Genomic DNA, 24,717 nt, shown 5'->3' with positions numbered 1-24,717 from the left:
CACATATCTATGAAGTTCAAGGCTTAACGAGCTAATCCAACCAATGTGCAAGTAATCAGTATTGAGCAGTTACATGCATTCAAATCAGCAAAATTACAAGGGTACCCACATTTTTGCACAGCTAGTGTTTCACATCTGATTTTTATACAACTAAATACTGCTTCACTAAAAATCTTTGATCGGGAAACACCCCAGTACTCAGATGTTCGTAGGAAATGAAAGACATACCACTGTTATCTTTTTTGTTGAAAGTAAATTATTGTAAATTTTGATATGACTGTATATGTTGTAAAGTCACTACCTGCAAGGTATGTGATATGTTCTGACACCTTCTGGGTGGATTACTGGCTCAGGCACTGTAGGCTTTGAGTTTGTCAGTTTTGAGAAGTCCTACAAATTCTGCACGTCAGTTATCATTAACCAATCAATAAATAATTCAGTGTTTATGGTTTTGCAAGAGTGGCTGCGTATTTTTTGGATAAATGGGAAGGAAGACAGACTGTTTTAGCTGTGGCAAGAAAATATCTGAATAAATGTCTTAATTTGGTCTTCAAAGTAGAAATATTAAGGAATATTGCCCAATATCTACACATTTCTGGTAGCACTGCTATGGGAGTTATTTTCTGCAAAAATGAAAGTAAAAATGCATTATCTCTTTTGCAATTTCATTTTCAAAGTCTGTGCAAAAATGCTGCAAAAATTTAAATTAAAATTAAATAACCCCATTTGCAATTTCATTTTCAGCCTGAACCCCTACAATTGCTCCGTCCGTCCGGGTATGACGTTAATCTGCATCCATCCCTGCATGTAGGCCCTCCAACCTGCAGGGAAAAGCTTGGGGGTTGCTGGCAGAATTGGCACTCCAACCACCATAAAAAACCTCACACTGTTCCACTCCATCTGAACTAGTGTGGTGCTGAGGTGTCAGCCGTTGCATGGCTGCACTCGGGTCCTAATGTGGATCCTGAGTTAGTTTGTCGTGTAGTGGGTGCGGCAATGCATTGTATCAGTGCATGCTCCTAACCTCTCTCTCTCTCTCTCTCTCTCTCTCTCAATGAAGGTGCAAAAATGAAAAGCAAATTGTAAATAAGCACTGGTGCCACATGCTGCTGATTGAATTTTCATTTTGCACTTTACATTTTCATTTTGAAGTTCTCAACATGCACCGAGCGCGGTCAATGGGATGCAACATGTGACAGAATTGTTTTTAATAAGATAAAAGTGGTGTGCAAGAAATGGCAAGAGAGTTAATGGAGTTGGCAGATTGTGAGGATAGAAATTTTTTTATTACTTAGATGTGAAGTGACTTTAGATAAGCTTGGAGATGTCAAGGCTTTCACTAACACAGAGGTAAATGATTTTATATAGCGAAATTTAGGTGAGGTTTCACATTGCCACAATATGGCATCAGTGGACATGGCAGCCCTCACAACACCAGGTCGGCCTCGGTTGAGCATTACCATAGAAGTGATAAAGACATGTCTGCTCCTTGGAATAAAGGCCAGAGAAATAGTGAGCCTCATCTGATTTTCTGAAAGGTGGATCAGGCAAAGATTTTGTGCTTTAAATTGATTAGTATACTGTAATGCAGCCTTACTAGTCAAAAGATTAAATGTAATCAAGCTTATACTAATAACACACTTAATTATATTTAGTGTACTGCAGGAACGGTCATACAAGAAAATATAACACCATTCTTCACAGTGGGTTCTCTAAAGTGTCACGCAGTGATTTCACCAAGCAGTCTAAAAATGTTCAAAAGTGGCACATGTAAAATCATATGAGAATTTTAAGTGGAATATAAATGTTCAAGATTTAAACATCTATTTACTTCCTTTTTAAACAATGATTTTAGGGTGAGTTTTTGTTTTCATAGCCCTTGTTTATTTGGTGAATCCTTTATGTTATTTTTAACATCTTGTTGTAATATGACTTTTAACTTTTTCTGGGTTTATTGTGATTTACTTTTATGTGTGTTTGTTTGAAATGTTTGAGGTTGTAGAGTCCATTTTTTACTTCTTGTTAATTTTTTTTTTTTTAAGATGTTAAATTATGTTCATGTATTACTATGGTGACATTTATATTATATAGGTGCCATCAGAAAGTGCAGGTGACGTTACTGTCAACAATGGTATAAAGGTCAGCGCTGTGCACTTTCTAGTTGCCCAAGATTGTGGATAAAACTCAGTTTAAATTTATAGTGTGCTTTCTAATTTTTTCTTGGCATAAGGCTTTCCTGTTATTTTTTCTTAGAAACAAATTCTAGGTTTTTGACTTTTGGTTTGTTTTTAGTCCACATTCTATCCCTGCCCTTTTTCTATTAGATGTAACACCTGCTTTCCATACTTGCCATATCTTGTTTTTGGAATTTGTCAAATATTTCACTTTTTGTATTCCTTTAAAGCTATGGGGTCTGCTGTTTTAAAATCATTTAAATTTCTAAAAGAAAACAAACTTCCACTTTAAGCATGAGTGGGGTCTATGATGAATTGGCCCCTTTTCAGATTCAGTTCCATCCGCGCTATGGCTGGGATAATCTTGCCCTCAGCTCAGTCTCTTGAATGAATTAAGTGCTTTGGGATTGTTCAATTATGATTGAGTCTGTCTGTGTTAAGGAGCTCAAGGACAGATTGTATAGTGTGTGGGTGGGGGAGGAGGAGTTCTTGGTGGGTTCCATTTCTGTGTGTTAGCAGCAACACTGCTTGGATATCAAGTGCTGTAGTGCATTTAATCATTTAAAGTGATCTTCATACAGCATAAAGTCAATGAATGAAAGAAACATACGTTGTTAAACCATTTTTTATTAGCCTGCATCAATACATAAATTATCACATATCAAAAAAGAACTATGGAATAAAACTTTTTAAAAATGTGTATTACACTAACATAAACTAAATCAAACTTCTACAAAGTCATCTGAAAGTATTGAAAGCGTTTGCACAAACGGTGTGTGGAAGGCAAGAGCCAATAACCCTATAATTTAATACATATTGTATTTGTGTAAGTGTATGGTAATCAAACGTGGGTACACAAAGAAGAAGCAAATTCCACGCAGAAAATGTGATAGATTTGAATGCATCAGTGCCAACAAGTTTTCTTTTCAATTTCTGTAATTTCTGCTGTTTTATTTTGCAGATTATACATGAATGAAAACAAATAATAATGCTCTGATCAGCCTTTAAACTAAACGGTGCTCTGCATTACATTAGTCTATTACCCAGTACCATTAATTCTCAAAAAAAGAATAAATGAAGATATCAAAATGTTTCAAAACAACCACTTGCTGTATATTTTAGCTGCTCAATTTCATGTTAATATTACTATCAAGTACCATGAAGTCACTGCATAATGAAATCAGTGCATTGTTCTCATTACTGTACAGTACATATTTGAAAAAATTAAATAATATACACCAACATGTTATGAAGTTCAAAATATAAATATTATAAAATCAGCATTGTAAGTCCTTAGGTTAAAGACTAATACAGTTGTGCCTGAAAGTTTGTGAACACTTTAGAGTTTTCTATATTTCTGCATAAATGTGACCTGAAGCATCATCAGATTTTCACTCAAGTCCTAAAAGTAGATAATGAGAAACCAGTTAAACAAATGAGACAAAAATATTATACTTGGTCATTTATTTATTGAGGAAAATGATTGATTATTACATATTTCTGAGTGGCAAAAGTATGTGAACCTCTAGGATTAGCAGTTAGTTTGAAGGTGAAATTAGAGTCAGGTGTTTTCAATCAATGGGATGACAATCAGGTGTGAGTGGGCATCCTGTGTAGATAGATAGATAGATACAGTGGTGTGAAAAACTATGTGCCCCCTTCCTGATTTCTTATTCTTTTGCATGTTTGTCACACAAAATGTTTCTGATCATCAAACACATTTAACCATTAGTCAAATATAACACAAGTAAACACAAAATGCAGTTTTTAAATGATGGTTTTTATTATTTAGGGAGAAAAAAAAAATCCAAACCTACATGGCCCTGTGTGAAAAAGTAATTGCCCCCTGAACCTAATAACTGGTTGGGCCACCCTTAGCAGCAATAACTGCAATCAAGCATTTGCGATAACTTGCAATGAGTCTTTTACAGCGCTCTGGAGGAATTTTGGCCCACTCATCATTGCATAATTGTTGTAATTCAGCTTTATTTGAGAGTTTTCTAGCATGAACCGCTTTTTTAAGGTCATGCCATAGCTTCTCAATTGGATTCAGGTCAGGACTTTGACTAGGCCACTCCAAAGTCTTCATTTTGTTTTTCTTCAGCCATTCAGAGGTGGATTTGCTGGTGTGTTTTGGGTCATTGTCCTGTTGCAGCACCCAAGATCGCTTCAGCTTGAGTTGACGAACAGATGGCCGGACATTCTCCTTCAGGATTTTTTGGTAGACAGTAGAATTCATGGTTCCATCTATCACAGCAAGCCTTCTAGGTCCTGAAGCAGCAAAACAACCCCAGACCATCACACTACCACCACCATATTTTACTGTTGGTATGATGTTCTTTTTCTGAAATGCTGTGTTCCTTTTACGCCAGATGTAACGGGACATTTGCCTTCCAAAAGTTCAACTTTTGTCTCATCAGTCCACAAGGTATTTTCCCAAAAGTCTTGGCAATCATTGAGATGTTTCTTAGCAAAATTGAGACAAGCCCTAATGTTCTTTTTGCTTAACAGTGGTTTGCGTCTTGGAAATCTGCCATGCAGGCTGTTTTGCCCAGTCTCTTTCTTATGGTGGAGTCGTGAACACTGACCTTAATTGAGGCAAGTGAGGCCTGCAGTTCTTTAGACGTTGTCCTGGGGTCTTTTGTGACCTCTCAGATGAGTCGTCTCTGCGCTCTTGGGGTAATTTTGGTCGGCCGGCCACCCCTGGGAAGGTTCACCACTGTTCCATGTTTTTGCCATTTGTGGATAATGGCTCTCACTGTGGTTCGCTGGAGTCCCAAAGCTTTAGAAATGGCTTTATAACCTTTACCAGACTGATAGATCGCAATTACTTCTGTTCTCATTTGTTCCTGAATTTCTTTGGATCTTGGCATGATTGTCTAGCTTTTGAGGTGCTTTTGGTCTACTTCTCTGTGTCAGGCAGCTCCTATTTAAGTGATTTCTTGATTGAAACAGGTGTGGCAGTAATCAGGCCTGGGGGTGGCTACGGAAATTGAACTCAGGTGTGATACACCACAGTTAGGTTATTTTTAACAAGGGGCAATTACTTTTTCACAAAGGGCCATGTAGGTTTGGATTTTTTTCTCCCTTAATAATAAAAACCATCATTTAAAAACTGCATTTTCTGTTTACTTGTGTTATATTTGACTAATGGTTAAATGTGTTTGTTGATCAGAAACATTTTGTGTGACAAACATGCAAAAGAATAAGAAATCAGGAAGGGGGCAAATAGTTTTTCACACCACTGTAGATAGATAGATAGATAGATAGATAGATAGATAGATACTTTATTAATCCCAAGGGGAAATTCACAAATTTGTTATTTAAAGATCAGGGATCTATCAAAGTCTGCTCTTCACAACACATGTTTGTGGAAATGTATCATGGCACAAACCAAGGAGATTTCTGAGGACCTCCGAAAAAGAGTTGTTGATGCTCATCAGGCTGGAAAAGGTTACAAAACCATCTCTAAAGAGTTTGGACTCCACCAATCCACAGTTAGACAGATTGTGTACAAATGGAGGAAATTCAAGACCATTGTTACCCTCCCCAGGAGTGGTCGACCAACAAAGATCACTCCAAGAGCAAGGTGTGTAATAGTCGGCAAGGTCACAAAGGACCCCAGGGGAACTTCTGAGCAACTGAAGGCCTCTCTCACATTGGCTAATGTTCATGTTCATGAGTCCACCATCAGGGGAACACTGAACAACAATGGTGTGCATGGCAGGGTTGCAAGGAGAAAGCCACTGCTCTCTAAAAAAACATTGCTGCTTGTCTGCAGTTTGCTAAAGATCACGTGGACAAACCAGAAGGCTATTGGAAGAATGTTTTGTGGATGGATGAGACCAAAATAGAACTTTTTGGTTTAAATGAAAAGCATTATGTTTGGAGAAAGGAAAACGCTGCATTCCAGCATAAGAACCTTATCCCATCTGTGAAACATGGTGGTGGTAGTATCATGGTTTGGGCCTGTTTTGCTGCATCTGGGCTAGGACGGCTTGCCTTCATTAATGGAACAATGAATTCTGAATTATATCAGAGAATTCTAAAGGAAAATGTCGGGACATCTGTCAGTGAACTGAATCTCAAGAGAAGGTGGGTCATGCAGCAAGACAACGACCCTAAGCACACAAGTTGTTCTACCAAAGAATGGTTAAAGAAGAATAAAGTTAATGTTTTGGAATGGCCAAGTCAAAGTCCTGACCTTAATCCAATCGAAATGTTTTGTAAGGACCTGAAGCGAGCTGTTAATGTGAGGAAACCCACCAACATCCCTGAGATGAAGCTGTTCTGTACGGAGGAATGGGCTAAAATTCCTCCAAGCCAGTGTGCAGAAATGATCAAAAGTTACCAGAAATGTTTAGTTGCAGTTATTGCTGCAAAGGGGAGTCACATCAGATACCGAAAGCAAAGGTTCACATACTTTTGGCACTCACAAATATGTAATATTCAATCATTTTCCTCAATAAACAAATGACCAAGTATAATATTTTTGTCTCATTTGTTTAACTGGTTTCTTTTTATCTACTTTTAGCACTTGAATGAAAATCTGATGATGTTTTAGGTCATATTTATGCAGAAATATAGAAAATTCTAAAGGGTTCACAAGCTTTCAAGCACAACTGTATGCAAAATATTTTTGAAGAGGATACAACTTGGTTGTGTATATTTTTAAAGTATTGATACTCATCCATCCATCCATTATCCAACCCACTATTTCCTAACTACAGGGTCACCGGGATCTGCTGGAGCCAATCCCAGCCAACACAGGGCGCAAGGCAGGAAACAAACCCTGGGCAGGGTGCCAGCCCACTGCAGAAAGTATTGATACCATCTAGTTATATATTCTGTTTTCATATTGTAATGTTTTTGAAAAAGACAAAATGTATTATTCTTTAATAATAATGCTACATTTAAAATGCACTTTTATTATCTCTGTGTGAATGTAAGCCTGAAAAACACATCAGTTTAAAAGCAGTTTAAGTCTGAACAGTGTACAACTTTAATTACATATTTTAAAAAAATAAACTAAACCGAAATCCTGATTTTTATTTAGTATTAGAAACTTGATAAACTACGGTAATTTCTAGTACAAGATAAGGTTTCATGTGTAAGAAGCTACCCTTTTTATAAGCATATGATATGAACATACTTGAACAAATCATTAATTATTAAGATCAGGTGACAATCAAAATTTATTGTCGGTTTTAACTGTAATGAAATAAGAGGCATTATCAGTTAGTGTATTAGTGAATCCATTTAATCAGGCTCACAAGGCTGAAGCTTAATCTGGCAGCATTAAACTGCTAGTCCATTGCAGGGCACATGTGAGTGTTCCACTTGTGGAGTTCACCTTTGGCAAAACACATCAACAGCAGCTGTGAATGCGAAAACATGTATGGAGCCTATATATCCTGAAACTGTGCTGTTGAGCTTAGCACTATATGTTCAACTCACCAACATAACTTCTCAGCAATTTCTGAAATATTGAGACAGATGATTTAACCAAGAGAAGAGGGAATGTAAATTACCCAAGCATTTACCTCAAGAAATGTAGCTTTGTGAACACTACCACTGTTTTCTACCCGCGGCTGCTGGAAGCATTTGTAAAGTAAACACATGTTCAGGCTAACAGAGTGCAACAGAGATGTGCAGACTATAAAATTCTTAACTGCAACCTAGTTGAATATTTTACATAGTTATTTGGAGTAAAATCTATGTTTGTTAACCTGGTTTCTCAGGGATCAATATCTGTGTTTCTCTAACTGGAATAAGGGTATAAATGGAATTTTTGAAACCAGATTTCTTTAAATAACCAAGTTATTAAAACTTATGTAAATAGAATAATGGTCTCACATGGTCTAAATTAAATTGTGACATTTACAGGAGCATATCATTAACCATTTTTGAGTGGATAAATAGCCATGTCTCTTTATAAAAAGCTTATGTTTCTAAAGTGCTTAGTTTTATAAACTGTCAGAGTTCGATTCTGGCTTGCAGACCCATTACTGCTTGTGTAAACAAGCAGATCATTTTATGAAATATCTGAACTTCTGAAGAACTTTGTGATGGTGTTTCACTATGTGAAGGACAGCAATGTTTCAAGGAACCTTATATACAGACCCCAGTGACCCTGTGTTAGGATATAGTAGGTTGGACAATGACTGACTGACTGACTGACTAATCAATTTAGCATCAAGTTCCAAATGAAAAGGGAGTCTTCCTTGAGAGAATGTTGCACTGATGAAAAGGAAACTAGTGGAATGGTTCAGCTAGGATTTGTGTTTTTTGTATTGATCATAATTTTGTTTTTCACTTTTTAGTTTAGTTTTATATGCATTACCCGTCTTCGTTTTTGCTCTGTCTCTTTTATTTGAACTAAATGGTGGTAGTACCACCTAATACTACAACTGGAGAACCACCCCCAGCCATGCGTGCAAAAAACACACACACACACAGCTGGTAACCTGAATGTCTCAACATTGCAGTTATTCCTGTCTTTTGGTTTGTTCTGTTTTTTTAGATTTGTATTGTCTGTTTTTGATCCCTGCTATTCTTACAAGGTACTGCTTCTGGTTTCTGTTATTGGATTTGTTCTGTTTTAGTACTTTGCTTCTTTTATTGCTCCTACCTTTTAGTTTCTTCTGTCCTTTTAAATGATTTAAATAAAATATTTAAATATTAAAATAAGAACTTATTTGATTTTTAGGCCAAGGTTTTTTTTGTTTCCCTGTCATCCTTTTGTGTATATTTTTGTTTGCTAAAAGCCTTTTCCCCATTTTTGGGCATGTGTGAGCCTTAAGCCTTTTTTTTTGAGTTTGTAGACAGGGTGCCGAAAGGGTTAGGCTTTTTCTTTTTACAATGACTTTGGTGAAAGCAGGTCTGACTGGCAAATAGACAAGCGAGCACCTAGCAAAGTCATTAAGAAAGACATATAGTGATTTATCCCAAAGCTGGGTGTTATGATCCTGCCACTTGCAGATTTTGAAAAACCACCATTAACGAGCACTTTTTCTAGGTTTTTCTCAACAGAGTAGGCTTCACCAACTCAACAGTCAGGCTACCTCCCTGCACAGGCCCCAAAATGGGGTAAAGGCTTTAAAATGAAATTACCCACAAAAGACAGAGGAAAAGTTGTAAAGAAATCCCTGGCCCACACATCGAGACAAAGTTCCTTTAATCTTTAAAGATTTATTCAAGTATTGTAAACAAATTGTAAAGAACTAAACAAAGTGCACAAAAAAAAAAAAAAATAACAAAAATGATAAAACATCAAACTTGGAATGGGACAAGATACAAATTTCATATAATTATGGTGACCACAATTATCATGGAAGTTTTTAAATGTGGAAATTAAAAAAACACTATTCTACCTTGAAATCATTTTACCACATTTTATATTGAAATAGAACATAAACTATTGTCATTTAAAAAATAAAAGTCCACTATCGGAGATGTTTTAAATGAGTTGTTTTAATGTCAGTTGCTATAATGGGACATATATGAGCCACAAATATGCTGTATACTATCCAGTTTGTAATATAACCACAGGTAAATATTCAAAATGTAAATCTTTAAGGATATCCAAACTGCTAACATTAAAAGTTTAAATAAAAATTTTAAAACGTTAAATGAGCAGCAGTGACTTAAATTTCATAAAAAAAAAAAAGTACCTTTGACCGAAATCTTAGTCAATCTATTTCTGTAATATCTATATCATATCTTGAGTCTGTTTTATGGATTGTAAATTTAAATGTAATTTGTACTTTGCCTGGTTTAATCTGTAATTTGTAAAGGGAGATGATGGCACTGAACAACCTCCCTGATGATGTTATGAACTGATAACAATGATGTTATGAATGATGACAACCACAAAAGGGCAGCAGAGGAGGTCACCATCAGAACAATAAAAAAATAAAAGTGAAAGAATAATTCCAAATGAAGGAGAAACCTCCAAAAATGAAAATGCATATAGAACAAAAATATAACCATATCACTATATTTGCTTATTCTCTGAATGTCTGCATGTTTATCCTAAACTTTAAAAACAACAATTCAATCAAAGATTTTATTATATAAATTGATAACAATGTTGCCATGCTGTCAAAAGTGTATAGTAACCATCACTCATGTTAGCCCTACTTGACTAATATTTTTGGCCTGTATTATAGCACAGTATTCCATTTAACAATTTGTAACATGAAAGGATGGCAGTAAGTGAACTGCCATTTGTTTAATTTAAATCTTCGAATATAAAGGTTTATCATTTTTGTCAACATCGCTATTAATCCCTGACTGTAAAATGTGATGTTCTCCAAATTTGCTGCTCTTATAGCAAGTATATTTTCTAAAGTATTTTAGAGACCATGAACGTGTGCAGAGTTATGATGCTGTCAAGACTAAGATGTATAGCAGCCTTTATCATTAATAAAAGAAAACTTAAATATTAAGGCTTCTAATTTGTGAGGCATGGGCAGATTTCTTGTGTAAGGGTTAAAGGTTGGCGTTATGATTGTTTGGGGAAATGACATGTTCCAGCAATTTATGAATATTTCTGTCTATATAAAAAGTAATAATTACTTAAGGGATAATTTGAAAGAGAACTCTGAAACAAGCTAGGGTCCAGGCTTGAAAATAGGAAGGAGAATAACAGTTAAAACCAAAATGCTAGTCATAATTCATGAAAACTCAAAATTAACTTTGTTTTCTTTTTCAAAAGTTCAGAAAAATTGTAGAGTCCTTTTTTTAATTAAACATGCACTTCTGAAACCTATCCATGTGCACTGACGTCTTCTATAATGGCAGTGGAATGATAGCATGCATCCTGACAGTATCATGCCACATGATTGGCAAAGGGTATGGACAACAATAATACAAAAAAGTGAACAAAACTACTCAGAACAAAAACTAGCAAGATCCTGACAATTTGGTGAAAAAGGTTGTCTGTCATTGAATCATAAAAAATGTACATCCATCCTACCAACTCTGAATAAACTTAACATATTAGGCATGTAAAATTATTCGTAAAGTCAGATATAATAAAACACACCAAAACATGTACTAATAATGTGATCTTTGGACAAGAATGATTAAAGGTGGACTTGTATTAACTATTAATTTGAATTAATTCCTTTGAAATGTGAAAAATTTATATGACATGGAGGCTGAGCATTTTTATAACAAGTGTGAACATGCTTGCAAGACAACCATCTTAGTATTGCATTTTATTCCAAAAAGCATGTAAAAAGCTATGCGTTTTTTTGGCATAAAAAATTAGATTAGATTTTTATTAAATTACAAAAGTATATAACTGATACAAATATTATTAGTAATGATACAAATAATATGAAATGAATAATAATAAAAATAATAAAGTATTAATATTACTAGTAATGATGCCAAAACAGTATATAGTCTCAAAATGAGTCCTTTGTGTGGTAAATCTTAAAGCACGGTGAACGACACAATCCAATGATCACATTCAGGACAATAATAGTGTGTTTCTTTTCGGTTTTCCTTTCCAGATTTATCAGTTTTTGAACAGAACACTGCACATGTTTTTTTTAATTTTTTTTGGTCGGAGGTATATAAACAATGAAATTTTTACCAATAAGACGCTCTAGATTAATCCGCAGTATTCTGGGTCAAAAGCGTCTGTTTAGTGATAGTGTGGACAGCAATGATTTCTTCTACAACCTGGCATGTAAAGTTTGCATGAGATACAGTTTCGCCAGCTTTTAATTTGTAAAAGGTCAAATTAATTCCAAATGTACTGTTTCACCAAATGATGAAATATATTTTTGTAATATTTCTTTTGTTTCCATCACATAACGGGATAGAAAGTCAGTTCTTTACCCGCACAATCTGAGCTGCCCATCGTGCTATTGTAGTTGACCACAGCACAAGGCTTCATAATCTGCTTGTTACCTTTTGCTTGTTTCCATGACTGTTGCTGCAGTATGTACACTGCAGTATAGTCTTTTCTTGCATAAAGATATCAAATAGCTCTGATGAAGTATAAAAATTGTCAAAGGTTACACAGTAACCTTGATCCAGCAGAGCATCTATAAAGGTTAACATCGATGACATAGCAAGGCCATACTGATTGTATTTTGGATGAAACTTTGTCCCTTTCCCTGAATATATAACTGAATTCCAAATGCATCCGGTTTAGATTCACAAAGCTTGTAAATCTTTGAACCAAACCTTGCTCTTTTTGACACAATGTACTGTATCCATGACAGTTTCATCAATGCTGAAATCATGGTTCGGAATGTAAATACTCCGAAATTTTGCTAGAGTGGCCTGGTATATATCCCAAATTTTCTTTAGTTTGGGTACTAGATTGGTATTCAAGTCAAAGTCTTCATCTATACTAATAAAAGGCAAAGCCCTCACTGACTGACTAACTGACTTCACTTTCGAAATTCTACGTGTAAGGGTCATAACTGGAACCTACTTACGTACATATATACGGCCATAGCCTGCAGCTCAGTCGCCGTGTGAGGTGGAGTTGCGTCATCACGCCTCCCACATAATTGACTTCCTGCCCATATAAGGCCGTCCGTCAGCAGCAATCCAATAGACACGCTGCTGCTAAATATTCGTAGGTGAAGGACTGTGCTTATGCAAATGAAGATGAGATGCTCAGGGATAGAATAGTGTTTGGCACAAACTCAGCGAAAGTGTGAGAGAAACTTTTAAGTACCGGCTCTTAGCTAACATTAAATAAAGCCGTGGACATCGCAAGATCGCACGAGATAACACAAGCACAGCTGAGAACCTTAGATGCATGTACTCCGAGCGGCTCACATGAACTGACTGTGAATGCAGTACGCAGAGAACAAGCAAGAGCTCCAAAGAGCGCTGAATAAAAAACGCATTACACAATTGAGAAGGCAGCAAAAGAATATGAAGCGAGTGATGTATACAAGCATATTCATAAGTGCAGCAACTGGGGAAACAAAGTACACCGTGGAAAAAGTCAATGTCCAGCTAAAGGAAGACAGTGTAAAAAATGTGGTAAATTGAACCAATTCGCTTTAGTTGGCAGGGCTGGGAAAGGTAAACCCATGCATGCAGTGTGTGATGTCTCAGATAAAGAGGAACACGAGCTGTTTATTGATGCAGTAAGAGAGGAACAACCCTATGAACTGAACAAGCCTTTGAGGACATATCAATAGGAAAGCGTGTTGTAAAGCTTAAGTTTAAATTAAGTTCATAGACAGGCTGCCGCTGGCGTTTGTCATACCTACGACAAATATGATATTCGCGAGATAGAAGTTTAATGAGAAGACGCAGCGTATAAACGAGACTTTTGATCACTTTGTAACGGAGTTAAAATTGCTGTAACGGTGTTAAAATTGCTGGTGAAGGACTGTGCTTATGCAAATGAATAGGAAGGTAAGGTGTAAAGCTTAACTTTAAATTAAGTTCATAAACACGCTGCCACTGGCGTTTGTCATGCCTAGAGACTGTGTTTGTGGAGGGATGAAGAATTAAGGCGGGTGGGGGAGTTACGTCATCATCTCCGCATGAGCTCCGCAGCTAACACGGTCTTGCGGGAAACAACTTTGTGACGCTGCCACCAAATACTCACAGAAGAATCCACAAGTTAATAGACACGCTGTCGCTAGAGTTTCTCCACACTCTGAATCCTCCAGGCACTCCTGAGCATAATCTAATTTTGAAGGTTGGGACACCAATAATGTTACTGAAAAACTTGCAGCCACCGTAACTTTGTAACGGTACAAGACTTCAGGTCACATGTCTGCAAAAGAACCTAATTGAGGCAACTATTTTTACTGGCAGTTGCTCAGGGGAGAGAGTTTTTATTCCTTGCATCCCGGTTATACCCTCTGATCTCCCATTTCAATTCAAATGCCTCCAATTTCCAGTAAGGCTCTGCTTCGCTATGACAATTAATAAGTCTCAAGAACAGACCCTACAAAAGGTTGCCATTGATTTGAGGCAAGATTGCTTTTCATATGGCCAACTATACATTGCATTCTCAAGAGTAAGCTTGCACAGCTTGGTCATATTACAAGCGGAGTGCTAAACTGACAACGTGGTATACAAAGAGATCCTTAACAAATAATTATTGGTATATTTTCCCTCAGTTTAAAAAGGTTTTTCTTCTTAATAAAAATTTAAAAGCAGTACTTTGCCGCTGCGAAGCGCGGGTATTTTGCTAGTTGTTGATAAAGTGCAGATATCTCATAATTATAAAACCTCAAAACCTACACTCAGACATAATTTCTCCAAAGAATGGTACCATCGCTGCTCAGGTTTTACTTCAAGTCCTCACAATATCAGTAAGCCTAAAAAGGCCCAGATATCATCAGCAGTTACTGGTTCTCGTCTTTTTGAACGAGAAAACTGCTTAGGTGTATGGTTATTTGCTCAGCATAACGATTTGTTCTGACAACAATTGTGTCGATCACGTCATCATCCCGGAATGACTTCACATATGTGAGTGGATTTTGGATGTCAACGTCCACTTTTATTTCTGGCTGCACCTCAAAATCAAAACAAGTTGTGCTGGTTTATTTGAAGCAGAGTCAACAGACAGCCTGATGTGAGGATCACTTTTGGATTCATCAGAATCACTTTCGGACACACTGTCCATTTCTGTTTCACCACCTGAAGACAGATGTACTTCCTCATAACTGCTGATGAGAAGATCCTCAATATCAGTTTTTGTATCACTAGCAAGAGCATGCAACATCTGGGGTGCTGAAAACTGTTTGTTACAAGACGTCATTATTACAGAGGAGGTTACTGATCACATTTACAGGTGAGAAGAGAAAATGCACCGACCCCCATGCCCATGTGATGCATGGACGTAATGCTTACGCAAGACTTGCTTATAACGTTACTTAAGTAATGCCTGAGACTTATGTTGAATACACTGTTACAGACCGAATGATTGTTGGTTCTAACACTAAAGCAAGATGCATCTGTACAGTTCCCTGAGTGACAATCGGGACTAACTCTTTTAGCACAGATTTCTCAGCCAGAGTAACGCTAAGATCTAACACTAAAGAGGTTCATTAAACTCAGATGTTTCTGATTCTATGATATTACAATTCACAGGAGTTTATCTCAGTCTGGTGAGTTTTGCAGAATCTCCAAAACATATATCAGTATTCCATGTCCACCACAAATAAGAATGCCACTTGTACATTGTGCAGGTTTTGACCTCAAAAAAAAATAAGATACTGTTTCATATTTATCAATCAATCTGTATGCAATAAAAATCAATGAAAGCATATATTTTGGTAAACTGCATAGATGTTGTTTTAAAAGTAATACCTACTGTGTAATAAACTGTACTGTGTGAGGTTTTTTGTGTGTGTGTATCTAATCCCTCAAGGAGTCTGGTTGGTTAGTTTGGCTTTGTTCTGATTTGTTAAGTTGGCTTTGTAATCAACAGGAGAAGTAACGGATAAAAAAGGTTAAGGCACAGGAGGAGGAGTCAAGCAGTAGGATACACACTGAGAGTCTCAGATGGAAAGTATTTACAAGAATATAATTGTTTTCACAGCGGGTAATGGGGACCTTTGAGCTCTGTACCTTAAAATGACAGAGTCTGAGAAGCAGGCTTTACGGGAATATGCTGAAGAGAGAGAGAGTGCTAGGCAAGAGGTTCAGATACATGTAGATGCGGTGTGATGTATGAGGAACACTAGAGCTACAAGTATGGCCAAATATATCAAATATTTTTACATTTATTACCATCTCTTGGCTATTTATTTCATAAAATTGTAAGATATCAAGTTGTCTGAAAAGTCCATGCTAAGGTCTTACAGTATCTGCAAAACACAAAGTCACAGGTTAAAGAATATTGGTAGCTTTATAACTCTGTGGAAATCATGTATACGTACGTGCCAGTAAGTGCCTCCAAACTCAATGGACAGTACTTCATCCTACAACATGATAATGATCCCAAACATACTGTTAAGGCAACACAAGATTTTCAAAGATTAAAAATGGAAAATTCTTGAATGGCCAAGCCAGTCACTCGATTTAAATCCAACTGAGCATGCCTTCCATATACTGAAGAGAGAGAACTTAAGAGGACAAGTCCCCGAAACAAGCAGGAGCTGAAGATGGTTGGATTAGAGGCTTGGCAGAGCATCACCAGAGAAGATACTCCGCACCTGGTGATGTCTATGAATCTCGGACTTCAAGCAGTCATTGCATATAAAGGATATGCAACAAAATACTAAATATAACTGCTTTAATATGTCTAAAATTGCCATATCCCAAACATCATGGTGCCCTTAAATGAGGAGACCAAATCGAAAAAATGTTATTGCTTCTACATGGTGTGACCAAAATGTATGAAAGTTATATAAGGGTATATATTCAAATCCTTAAATTAAAACCTACATTGTGCATTTTTTTCAGGTCTGAATTGTTTGAATTGTAAATTTAAACTGTGAAGCAGAGGGGAAATTCAAGGAAAAATATGTCTTTGTCCAAAGCATTATGGAGGACACTATATGTAAGGTGCTGTGAGATGTAGCTCATGAAAACGTTTAAACCACTTGCAGGACATGGTTTACTCTATAATCTTCAGTCTCATAATATTGACACATTCATGTGACTTATAAAATACTTAATTTTCTTTATTTCATTTTCTTAGTAACCAGACATTTGTTGCAGAGCTCCTTACCATCTTTTTATCTACTCAGTCTTTCAAACCAGTACATCCTACATTAAGCTTTATGTATCTAAGTATCCTTTAGAAGGCTTAAATGTTTTATATACTGTTAAATAGTTCCTTTTTCCAACATGTGTTTTCACTGAGTTTCATTTTTTTCTAGTGGAATGCAGTGACAACATATTCATTGAACAGAGTGGCATCATCACCAGTTCAGACTTTCCTAACCCTTACCCCAAAAGCTCAGACTGCCTATACAGGATTGAACTGGAAGAAGGATTTATTATAAACCTGGAGTTTGATGACAGTTTTGATATTGAGGACCACCCAGAAGTAACTTGTCCTTATGATTATTTAAAGGTGAGTATCAAATATAAAGTAGAAATATAAAAGACAAAAGTATAACATGTAGCGGTGCTATATGAATTGGGGACGTCTTAATGTGTTTTGTGCCGAGTCGTGTCTTTTGCAGTGTTGTCCCATTTATATAGTCTATTGTATCTGTTTAAACGTTTGCCCCTGGAAACAAAGGGTGAAGGAGTATGCTGTAAAGCCGTGACCTCTCAAGGTAATTTTCCTGTCCACCTATCAATTTCATATAAACAAGAGGACTAAAGAAAACAAGAGGATCAGTTACAACCTGGACACTTCACTGCAAATCGAAGAAAGACACTGATACAGAATATACACCCTTTTCTTGCTTGCTGCTGGCTGATGCCAGACATTCAACTGCTTCACTATCACTATGCAAACCCCATAGTTCAGGATCATCCCGACACACCGAGGAGGGCATGGTGAGACTGTTTTTTTGTTGTTTGGGGAAGGAGCAAACCACCATTACATCTTTGTGATCTTTACCATAGGACAATTCAAACCAGAAAAGGTTCACTTTCATTACTTATGTTCCATTTACTCTTTTGGACTTTTATGTGTTTTTTGTGTTCTCTGTGTGTTGTATCTGTTTCGTGATCAGTGTAGGGATAAGGGAGTGTTTGTATTATATATTTATTGCTGCTCCTTTTATTATTATATTCCGCCGGTCACTTTTGGGGTTGTGTGTTTTGTCAGGGCTGGTTGGGGTGCGATATACATATAAACAGGAATTTATGAGCTATGCTTTATTAATTGAATACAATGAGACGACTTACACATTATTTTTCTATATAGTCTTCTGCCACTGCAATACACTTGTTCCAGTGCTGAGGAAGCTTCTTAATCCCCGAAGAGTAGAAGTCTTTTGACTGCATGTTGACCCATTCTTGCACCGCGTCAATAACCTCCTCATTCGGCTTGAATTTCTTCCCTCCTAAAAATTCCTTGTGGACCAAAGTGATGATAGTCCCTCTGAGTGACTTGCACCAATCATACACTCTAGACTGAGAGAGAGAGACACTCATCCCCAAACTGTTTTTTAAGTCTCGAATAAATCTGAGATGGAATGACTCCAAAATTTGTCAAAAATTTTATAATAATGCGCTGCACGATACTACTGTGTACCTCCTGCTCCGACATGTTGATTATAACTGATAGGAAGTGGGGAAAGAGCAGCTAGCACTACTAACGACAAGTTCATATATGCATGTGTTTGTCCAATGAGTCAAGTGTACCTTGCACTTTTTATAAGAACAGAGCATGAAAATTCCTGTTTATAATTGAACACCCCTCGTATGTACATTGTTTGGAGTTTGTTTCATTTCTTTTTTTTTCAATATACAGTATATTCACTTTATTATTTTACATGCTGTTTGTCTTTTGCTTATTTTTGATCGTCAATGGGGGAAGTGTTTTGGAAGAAGTATGGCTTGTCTAGTCTAATGATCCCTCAGGTTGCCAGGCCATGGGTCTTGGTGGGGTAGTTGCCAATCCAGACAATTGGGTTTGCTGTTACAAACTGATGTTAGTAAATTATGCTGACTGTTTACTGAAATTTGCAGAACTGTGAGATGCAATTTTATGAAATCTAAGATAGTTGAGATTAGATTGATCTTCACAAGTCAGACATTTAACCAGCTGTGAGCATATGTGACAGATATTGAGTTAAGCATGTAATTTTTGTCAGCAAAAATTTTAATATTCAAATGATCATCTTATATTGAATTATTAAAGCCATCTTTTCCTTTTCTTCCATAAATAGCTTTTCAAACGTACTATATAAAAAAAGCCTTACTTGTAATAACTATCAATGACATGCTTTCTAGGCTTAGTTTTAAAGACAGGTATCTTTATCCAACTGCTGTAAATTTATTTTCTAGAGAATTAACCCCAGGCAAATTTAGTGAATAAGCATAAGGAATTTTAGGATTTCAGACAGCAACATTCATTTTGCAAATCGATCTCCTTAAAGACCATTCCACTCTGATAAGACGTAAATGCCGAAACTGATATCATTTTAAGATTTAAATACCTGAACATATAATAACCTACTATATAAAAATGTTTCATTTGATTCAGAAATTATAGTATAGAGATACATATTTCATATGACCATTTGCATAGAAGCTTTTTTTTTTAAAGTTCATGTATTAAACCAGTTCTTACTTGAGCTCAGCTTGATATCTAAATAGAAAATGCCTGGAATCTGGATAAGCTGCAACGACATTTGTACTAATGTAAAAGGGAGCCCTGTGTTCAACATTAAATGCTGTGAAAGTATTTTTTAATAAATTCCTGATCAAAGCTAATAAGGTAATAGCATTTTGTATGATCTTCCTGATCTTGCATAGAAAAAAGATACTTCTGTACAAAAATTCTCTTCATCATTGTAATTGAATTTTTTCATCATAGATAAAGGCTGGCCAGAATGAGTTTGGTCCTTTTTGTGGAGATCAGTCACCTGGAAAGATTGAGATGGGGAGTAACAGGGTACAGATTCTATTCCACAGTGATAACTCAGGAGACAATGGGGGATGGAAGTTGACATACTCAGCAGTGGGTAAGTTACTATGACCAATGTAATGTGTACCTCAAGAGAGTTTCAAAAATATTTTTCTTTTTTTGAGGAGAGGCTATTTTTTCTACCGCTATGGGATAAGAAATTGCTGTATAAATTACAGAACTGGGGTATCAGCTCCATGTAGTAGTTTGTCATCACAACAAAAACATTTCAGAAAAACATGACAAAAGTCTGGAAAAATTCCTTATCAACAAAAGACAGAAAATATTTAATCTTTACAGATGCAGGAAATGTGCAAGTGTATACATGTCAGCAACTCGCTAACATGGCAGATTCAGACTGGACTTAAGTCACAGAGATGCTCTGACATTACTCCACCTTCACATGTGTAGCAAGAATGTTATTTGTGCCAAATGTAATTTGTGAAATTTATTTCATAAAGCCATCCAATTCAGCTGAGAGAGAGAGACTGCCAGGGAGATTGACAAATGACAGCTGTAAGTCAGGTTGGGGAGATTTGCAGAAAACATATGAAGGACACAAGCAGGTTATTTTAAAAGATGCTAATGTCTGCTTGACCAATATTGTTAAAAGTCCCAGATTCTCTGAAGATATTAATAACCAGCCAGTTCTTCTGGTAGTCAGCTATATCTGACATGAATTCTATGAATATGTAATTACGTGAGTGTTTATAATAATGAGGATCCAGCATGTCTCACTATGCCACCGATGTTCCTCGCTGATGGATGGGATATCTGTGTGTCGGTGTTCTCCCACTTGGCTGTGATATCCCTTTGCTTCTGTCCGGCCTGAATATGTGTGTATACAGGATTTTGCATTATATTCTGGGAATTAAAGTTATCTTTTAAAGCAAGTTAAACACATGTATCTCTTTTTGTACCATATTTCTCTCTTGTAATTATTTTCTGCCATGGATGCAAAAGGGATGGTATTAGTTCTAGTCAATTCTGCATCAAGAAACACATCCCCGGGAGTGCCCCCTTCTGGATACAACATGAAAGCCTGAGATTAGTTGGAAATAAAAAAACACATTGTTTTCATAACTTTTCTTTGTACTACAAGACTCATTCTGTCCCAGACATTCCATATTCAAATGAGCAGCTTCAATGCCAGCTGAAGAGAAGCCTATAAAATAGCATCCCTGCCACTTTTAATAATAATAATAATAAGTTACATTTATAGAGCGCCTTTCACAAACCCAAAGTCGCTTTACATATAGATGGAGAGGAAAAAAAAAGCAAAATTTCAATTGTAGTGTGGGTATAGTGCAGATGTGATTCTTGGAACTCTGGGGGCCTTAATGCTCTGCTTCATGGAGGAGTTTCTGCAGATTTGTCATTTTAATTAGTGCCTATGTTAACAGATGCTCTCAGGGTCTTGCTTGCCTTTCCAGTCCTGTCACTATGCCTCTGCTAAAGTTGATGTTCCTTCTAAAGATACTGATCTACCTAAGTGAACAATGAAATAAGTAAAAATTCATTGGGTTAACACTAACAAGTATCAAACAGTGCTGCATCTCTTCTGTTTGTACAGAGGTGGCACATTTATCCCTACTCATTGTTAATTCATTAATTCATTCTTGCTTTCCACAACTAAGGGCATGCCCCCTGCAGGAAGGAATTAATGGACTGTAATGACAAATGATTAGTTCTCCTGACTGACATCAATGTGAATTAAAAGAAAGAACTGTGTAATGACTGATGAAGGTTGAAATGAGAATATCTCACTTTGGAAAAGTTTTGAGAAAGAGAGAGAAGCGATCACAATCAAGATTACATTACTAAAAATGTACCTTTGTTCATCTGGTTCTACAGCTTCTGTTTTCTCATGAGGTTCTAGCAATGAGTGTCATTAACCCTGTATGAAAATATTTTTAAAGCTCCATCGTCTTCATTTTATATGTTTTAGTAAAAATGATAGCAAAATAGTTCACATAGAAAAGAGAAAAATTGATAATGCAAAGTAAAGTTTCTTGTATAAGATGTTTCTGTTTAAGGATTATATATCTTATTTTATTTACTAGCCAACCTGCGGCATACCATACGCCACATTATCAGGCTGGTTTTTTAATGATTTTTAAGCACAGGGAGAAAATTATCATTTGAAAAATCGGTAATGTAATAAATCAGCAAGAAAAGCAACATTGTAACAATGCACGGCACGAACCAACACACAATCATCCGTGACTGAAAACTGGCGGACCGCCATCACTCATGTGCCCACCTCCAACTCGTCATTTGAGTCGTTGTCGTATTTGCACAGTCCAGATGCACCTGTGACTCACGTAGACTTTCCGTGTTCCTCCAGGAGCATCTAAGGAGACGCACGTTTGTCGCGGATGCAAATTGCTGTATGTAGAGTGTAAAACAGTTTGCTCTGGTGCATGCGGTCATGCGTCATAACCGACAACTCGGTTTTTAAAGACTGCTTACTTCATTGTGTTTTAACCTCAGTTGTAAAGGATTGTTTTAAGGATCCCATGGGATACCCCTCGCAAGCCGTTTTACACGCTGCATATGGCGATTCACGTTCGGCGTGGCTCCTTCCTGCGTGCGCCATAGGTGTCTTACTTGTTGGAGGCTTAGTGAATCCACGCCCCTTCCGGCGTGCTTTCCATGGTTGTCTTGCCTAAGTGAATTATATATATAGATTTTAGTTTCACTTATAAACTCTCTATATAACATACAGTCATGTAATCATAGGTCAAACATCCAGACATGTAACATTCAGAAAAGTGTATGGCATTATTTCCTTACTTGAAAGTAAAGCAAATCAAACAGCTGGCCACAGACTGACAAAAATTATGTTATTGCAGTACAGATAAAACAGAGTAAGAAGATCCATTACAAGTTAGCTTTAGGGGTTAAATAGAATCTTCCATTATATATGTAGCTATGAGAGACTCATATTTTACTCAAATTAAGTAAATACTTAATGTGCATTTTAGCATTACAGTAATCCCTCGCTATATCGCTCTTCAACTTTTGCAGCTCCACTCTATCGCGGATTTTATGTGGAAGCATATATAAATATATAACGCGGTTTTTTCGCTGCTTTGCGGGTTCTGCGGACAGTGGGTCTTTTTACTTCCGGTACATGCTTCCTCAGTTGGTTTTCCGAAGGTTTTTCCCAAGGGATGCTATTGGCGGATGGCTGAGAAGCTAACCAATCAGAGCATGCAGTTAAGTTCCTGTGTGCTGACTGGCTCAGCGACGGCGCCAATTGATTCCGGCGTTAACCAGGAAGTCTTGTCTCGCTCATTCAGCATCAACGTGTTTCACTGTGTAAAGAGTTAACTTTTGTGCTCTTTTGTGTTTATCTTTGTGCATAGTCAAGCCCTTTGTTATGACACCAAAATGATCTGCTCCTGCTGCTGCTTCAGTGGCTGTGCCCAAGCGCCAATGGAAGATAACGATTGCCGAAAAGGTAAAAGTTTTGGATATGTTGAAGGAAGGGAAAAGCTACACCCCTGTAGGACGCCATTACGGCATCAATGAGTCCACAATTCTTTTTATTTAAAAAGGTGAAAAAGAATATAAGATCTACGGCCGCAGTGTCCTTTTAACCAGGGCACAAAACGAGTTGTAAGTGGATGTAATAAGGCAGTAGTCCGGATGGAATCTGCTTTAGGGATTTGGATTGAAGACTGCCGGAAGAAGAACAATAACCAGGTTTCCATCCAAAGAGTTTTTGCAAAAAAATATTTAGCGGATGGAAATGCTAATTATCGATAAAATGTACATGTCGACATAATATTTTTCCGTTTAACTTTAGCGCATAAATTCCATATCGATACTTCAGATATCGCAAAAACTACATTGGAAACACTTTTTGTCGGAAAAAAAGGGCTTTAACGCAAATAAATGTGTCACATGATACATTTTCATCACGTGCAATCAAAACGAGAATAGCGGAGCGGTTCGCATGGTCTGATGAAGAGACTCGTTATTTCTCGGGATGAGCCAATGCAGTAGCGGATAGGCTGGGTCTCCTGCTACTAAAAGGGGTACCTGAACTCCCTCGACATCAACTGTAGCCTGGGGGTGTCTCTCAGGATGTCTAAATAATACAAAAACCGCAAAGGTAATTTACTGTGCCAGTCAAAATATTTAATAAACCATGTGTTTCATTATCTAAACATTTTTTTTTATTATTAAATGGCAGATTTTTTAGCATATACAGTGGTGTGAAAAACTATTTGCCCCCTTCCTGATTTCTTATTCTTTTGCATGTTTGTCACACAAAATGTTTCTGATCATCAAACACATTTAACCATTAGTCAAATATAACACAAGTAAACACAAAATGCAATTTTTAAATGATGGTTTTATTATTTAGTGAGAAAAAAAATCCAAACCTACATGGCCCTGTGTGAAAAGTAATTGCCCCCTGAACCTAATAACTGGTTGGGCCACCCTTAGCAGCAATAACTGCAACCAAGCGTTTGCGATAACTTGCAATGAGTCTTTTACAGCGCTCTAAAGGAATTTTGGCCCACTCATCTTTGCAGAATTATTGTAATTCAGCTTTATGTGAGGGTTTTCTAGCATGAACCGCCTTTTTAAGGTCATGCCATAGCATCTCAATTGGATTCAGGTCAGGACTTTGACTAGGCAACTCCAAAGTCTTCATTTTGTTGTTCTTCAGCCATTCAGAGGTGGATTTGCTGGTGTGTTTTGGGTCATTGTCCTGTTGCAGCACCCAAGATCGCTTCAGCTTGAGTGGACGAACAGATGGCCGGACATTCTCCTTCAGGATTTTTTGGTAGACAGTAGAATTCATGGTTCCATCTATCACAGCAAGCCTTCCAGGTCCTGAAGCAGCAAAACAACCCCAGACCATCACACTACCACCACCATATTTTACTGTTGGTATGATGTTCTTTTCTGAAATGCTGTGTTCCTTTTACGCCAGATGTAACGGACATTTGCCTTCCAAAAAGTTCAACTTTTGTCTCATCA

The 24,717-nt window shown here is 36.9% G+C and overlaps 1 protein-coding gene across 1 annotated transcript in view; it reads left to right on the top strand.

The window, feature by feature from the left end:
* masp1 (mannan-binding lectin serine peptidase 1) overlaps positions 1–24,717 on the top strand; it is a 247,786-nt gene that overhangs the window by 94,249 nt on the left and 128,820 nt on the right. Inside the window, exons 5-6 of the mRNA XM_039765749.1 lie at positions 17,006–17,202; positions 19,627–19,774. Of these exons, the coding sequence (XP_039621683.1) occupies positions 17,006–17,202; positions 19,627–19,774 (345 nt within the window). The remainder of the gene's footprint in view (positions 1–17,005; positions 17,203–19,626; positions 19,775–24,717) is intronic.

The sequence above is a fragment of the Polypterus senegalus genome, chromosome 1 (assembly GCF_016835505.1).
Source record: "Polypterus senegalus isolate Bchr_013 chromosome 1, ASM1683550v1, whole genome shotgun sequence".
In the NCBI taxonomy this organism is placed as follows: Eukaryota; Metazoa; Chordata; class Cladistia; order Polypteriformes; family Polypteridae; genus Polypterus; species Polypterus senegalus.
This window is presented reverse-complemented; position numbering and strand designations above follow the sequence as displayed.